This window comes from Puntigrus tetrazona, unplaced genomic scaffold, assembly GCF_018831695.1.
Source record: "Puntigrus tetrazona isolate hp1 unplaced genomic scaffold, ASM1883169v1 S000000104, whole genome shotgun sequence".
Taxonomy (NCBI): domain Eukaryota; kingdom Metazoa; phylum Chordata; class Actinopteri; order Cypriniformes; family Cyprinidae; genus Puntigrus; species Puntigrus tetrazona.
This window is the reverse complement of record NW_025047781.1, coordinates 40,001-45,000: the sequence shown is the minus strand read 5'-3', so window position 1 is coordinate 45,000 and position 5,000 is coordinate 40,001. Positions and strand designations below refer to the sequence as shown.

Below are 5,000 nucleotides of genomic sequence, written 5' to 3'. Positions count from 1 at the left end.
TGTGCCTTTTCAGGTGCGACGGCAGGATGAAGGCCTTTCCACACTGCGGGCAGCGACAGGGTCTGACTCCGGGTGAGGCGCGCGTGCTTCCGGAGACCGTCCGCCAGCGCGAAGCTCTTCCCGCACTGGGCGCAGGAGAACGGCTTCTCTCCGTGTGGACCCGCACGTGCCTGTCCAGATCCCCTTTGCGGGAGAAACTCTTCTCGCAGTGGGGACACGGGAGGAAACGTGCTTTCGGGACGCTTTTCTGGCAAAAACCGCTTGCGCGTGAGGAACTTTTTGCTTGGCGGGCGATTCGGTAACTGAATCTGAAATCAAATGTCACGGAAAAAATCAATGCAAAGCATACAAATGCCACGATATCACAGTTTCAGAACGGATAAAATATCTATAAACGATCTATATCTATGCATTAATGAACGTGGACGAACACTACATTTATAGCATTCGTTATCATTATTGTTAATGTTAGTTAAAAGTCATTCATTGTTTGTTCACGTCAACAAAGCCGCATTTTAATGATGCATTAATAAATACTAAGATGAATAAATGCAGTAGAGGCATGTTCATTCTTAGCTGATAACGTCGTTTGCGTTAAGCATCTATTAATGCATTTATTATTAGTTCTTTTGCATCTCTTTTATTTCGCGTGCTCGTTTCATCATTTTGCATTTTTGTTTAATTGTGTCTCGGATAGCCTGTAGTGCACATAGCAAGGGTTTTATTATGGTAAATAAGAAAAAAAAAGAATAGGGAAAGCTAGTGTTAGAGAGTCTATTTTTATTAAAATAATAATAATAAATAAAGCAAGTCAAAAGAGACGGATACAGTGTTAGAGGCTCATTTTGTTTTAGATATAGCAATAATATAATAATAATAATAATAATAATAATAATAATAATAATAATAAGTGGCTCTAATGTGAGATAATGCTTCAGATCGGTCTTCAGAGACAGACACTAACCTCCTTGATTCTCAGGATCTTCTTCATGCTCTCTGCAGGTTTCTGGATCCCTCATGTTTCTCCTCTAAGATGTTTCTGCTGCAGTGTTTCTTCACTTCTTCCCAGCCCTTATTCTTCTTCTCTGATTTCTGCTGTAATATCAGTGCATTTCTGCCATCTAAAGGGGTGGAATGTGAAGTGGGCTTTCATTTTTCATTTCACGATAGGAACTAATGATTGTTCTGGCAGTGGCGCCTCATTTTAATTGCAGTTCCTCTCTTTTATATAAATTTAAATAATAATGTGAGGATGTTGCACGCAAAGCAATATGCTTAATCTCTGTGTTATGGCTGGTTGCTGTCGTTTAACCACTTTTAACCACTGGTTGGCGGCAGAGCATTTCACCTTAACTTTATTCTATTTAATTACAGCAACATGCTGGATTTTTGTTTTATGCTACAGATAGTGTGGAGAATTAAAACTAGTTGGTCACAGAATAGTTGTAGCTTTATAATATAAATATATGTGTGTGTGTGTGTGTATATGTGTGTGTGTGTGTGTGTATATATATATATATATATATATATATATATATATATATATATATATATGTGTGTGTGTGTGTATATACACACACACACACACACACACATATATATATATATAACCCTTTGCAGCTAAACAAAACGTACCTCCTCGGGACCCACGACAACAGAATAGAACGCTGAATAGAACTACAGAACAATAAACAGAACGATATCTTTCCCAAAATATGTTTGTAAACAATCTCAACGATCACCAGGAAGTAAAACTCAAGCAGCAGAGAGACGCAGATAAAAAGTAACCAGGAAGAGGTATTCTTTACGAAACATCACCTTCACCTTTCATTTGTGTTGAGTTTCCTTGTTCCTTATTTACTGATACAGAGGCTTTTCAGCGGCTGCTTTTATTCGTAAGGGCATATTTGACTGCTGTTATACGAGAAGGAGTTGGCTCTTATACACAGCACATTAATCTTCCTCTTAAATTAAACGCTGCTGGGAAAGCATGACTAGGCAGTGTTTCTGTGTTTTTTTGTACAGTATATCTGGCTTGCTTCCCGCGACTGAAAATATATCTAAGAGGAAGCATCACATATTATTTTTCAAGCCAAGAATTGGATTCAGAAAGAAGTCCATCAGGATCATGAGTCCAGATTGCAACCCTATATAAGAAATATCTGGTATCATTAACTTTAGGCAGCGGCTATTTGTGCAATAGATGCTATTTACAGTAATTTACAGTAATTTTCTGCTATGCTAATTTTCTCTCTATTTTCTTTATAATAAGTTGGGATGGGAAGAAATTATTTGTATAAGTGTATTCCTATTTTTGTTGTTGTTGTTGTTGTTGTTCAAAAAAAAAATGTTACATGTGTGTATGTATACATATATTTCAGTAATAAAAAAGTAAATAAAACAGAATGCAACTTATTGAGTGTAAATGTTAGTTATAATTCATTCAAATTATTAAATAGATGCCATGGTGACACCCTTACTGGGACAATAAAGCCCTCCCCAACTCTTTACTTGAACTTTTCGTTAATTTCTTCAATAGTTATTAAACATAAAAGCTTTTAGGTTGTGATTTTGCAAATATTTGCACTTACTGTAAAAAGACGCTCCCTTAACGCTCCTTACTGTAAAAAGCCGTCTGCAAAGTTTATCCACACAGCTTAAACATTTAAAGAAAACAATCATTAATAAAATATAAAAAAAATTATAAAATAGTTTATTTATTTGCCCAGGTTTATGAGCGGTCGATTTTACGATTTGTATTGCAGCTTATAAATATTTAACGCAGCATTTGTTTTTCTTCCCGTGTACAGTATGCAAATGCTACCGAGCACGATGAGATGAAAAAGAGAAGTTAAGTCAGGGCTGGCAACACACTCTGAAGTTCTCTTTCTTAAAAAAATTATGTAAAATTACCGTTTTTAACGAGCGACCCGGTAAACACGGTCTAGACCTGTTAAAACAAGTCAAGTGCGTCAGCTTTTAAAGGGACAGCGCTTCTTTTTAAAAAAAAACCTGCTGCTGTCTGCGTCATTGACGTGAATCACTTTTCACGTCTTGAATACGGATGAATTTAGATTTAATGTATAATTTATAGCTGATGTGAAGATGGTTATATTTCTCATAGCCTGTTAAACGGCTATAATTTATAATTTAGCATTTAGCAAAGACTTCAGCAGCAGTGTTTTTCATGCTGACCTCCATTAACAACACGCAAAAAAAAAAGCTGTTAAACATTGTTTTAATCATTCTTTCTGTTGCTTCTACATAAATTTAGAGATAAATGCATTGTAATATACAGTACAGTCTAAGTCAAAAATTGATCCGCTTTAAATGTGGATAATAGCTTAATTTATAACGACTTATAAATCTAAAAGTCACTTTTTATGTAATTGCTGTCGGCCAGCGGACGGATTCCACCAGTGTGCCCATATTTAAAGGAACAATTATAAACGTGTATATTTTATTTCCCTGCCTGTCATCGTGTCCATCAGAGGTTAAGAGAGGTCAGATATGAGTCGCTTGGAAAGCACCGCTGAGTCCCTGCTGACCGTAAACAGGCTTGAGGTTACATGCGTCGTCCACTACTCGCTATTAAACACACAAACCAGGAAGCAGCCAACACGCTCAGCCGGCTCAATTAGGTGCATTATTTCAAACGGGGGAATTCAACTGCGTTTCATATTTAAGAATTTACACAGTTACTGATATAACACGTCGGGAGCACAAACTTCTCGTTAAATCTGATAATAGCAACACGCTGGCGATGAAGAAGAAAACATTACAAAACAAACAAATTAGGTTTTGACGGACAAAGCAAACAATGGTGCAAAAATAGCATCGTATCGGCCAATAAATCAACAACGGTGAATCATTTTACTCGGTAACGTTGAATTGGAAAGTGAAAAAACTGGTTTTTTGCTTAGCACCTCAAGCGCAGGCCGTCTGAGACGAGCGTGCTTCATCATGGCAACGGGTTTGGAAAATAAAGCATTGCGTCACCAACCGATGCTCTGCAGTGAATGGGTGCCGTCAGAATGAGCGTCCAAACATCACAGAAATCCACGCCGCTTTCGTGAAAAGCTGCGTTTAGAAGAAACAAATCTATCACTGAGACATTCTCAACTTGCTTCTAGCCAAAATATAAGTTCTCGGTTCATAATAGTGCTCTCATCAGGCTCTCATTCTGACGGCACCCATTCACTGCAGGGCATCCGTTACCGAGACAGTGATGCAATGCTACATTTCTCCAAACCCGATGAAGCAACAAGCTCAACTACACCTCGGATGACCCAAAGGTGATTTTTTTTATTTTTTTTTATTCGGTTGACAGTTGCTTTTGTACTCCTGAAATTTTTATTCAGTTTGCAAAATAATACCGGGAGTTCGGGGGGGATTATCGCTCGCAAACTTTGCATATTACACGGTTTCAGTACCACAGTTTAAAACAGAAAGGACAACAAAGCGGCGTTCGTTCCTGTTTTGGTTCCTTTGTTTTTTTTGTCTTGTTGATTTAGGAATTAGGAAATATCGGTGGTTCAGAGACGTGGGGAATCCCTCCGTGCCCACACTCTTTTTCTTGTCCATTTTTTTGCCATGTAACAATCTCAGGTTACATCCAAAAGCGTCATTAGAGTCACAATATTATTTTATGCGACCGAACAAATCGAATTATTTTGATCATATCGGAGTTTAAATGGATGTGGCATCATTACAGGAATACAAAAAAATCATACGGAAATGTCACATATTATGCAAAAATGTCCTTTTTGTTGCACATCCACAAAAATTCATTTCTAAGATAGGATAAAAAAATACACTTTAATCATCTGACGCTGGCGAACACATCTTTAAAACAGATTTTAATCATTCTGGGCGCGATGCAAAACATCATGCGCGGTGACCTTTGACCCTTTATCATAATTCATATCTGAACTAATCGCTTAGGAAAAAATTTAACTTAAAAAAATCTACTTATATGCTTTCCATATGCTTAATGTTTT

At 37.2% G+C, this 5,000-nt stretch overlaps 1 protein-coding gene across 1 annotated transcript in view; it reads right to left on the bottom strand.

The window, feature by feature from the left end:
* LOC122332511 (zinc finger protein 14-like) overlaps window position 1 on the bottom strand; it is a 4,061-nt gene extending 4,060 nt beyond the window's left edge. Inside the window, exon 1 of the mRNA XM_043229826.1 lies at window position 1. This exon is cut by the window's left edge and continues 68 nt beyond it. Within this exon, the coding sequence (XP_043085761.1) occupies window position 1 (1 nt within the window).
* Window positions 2-5,000: the final 4,999 nt, after the last annotated feature.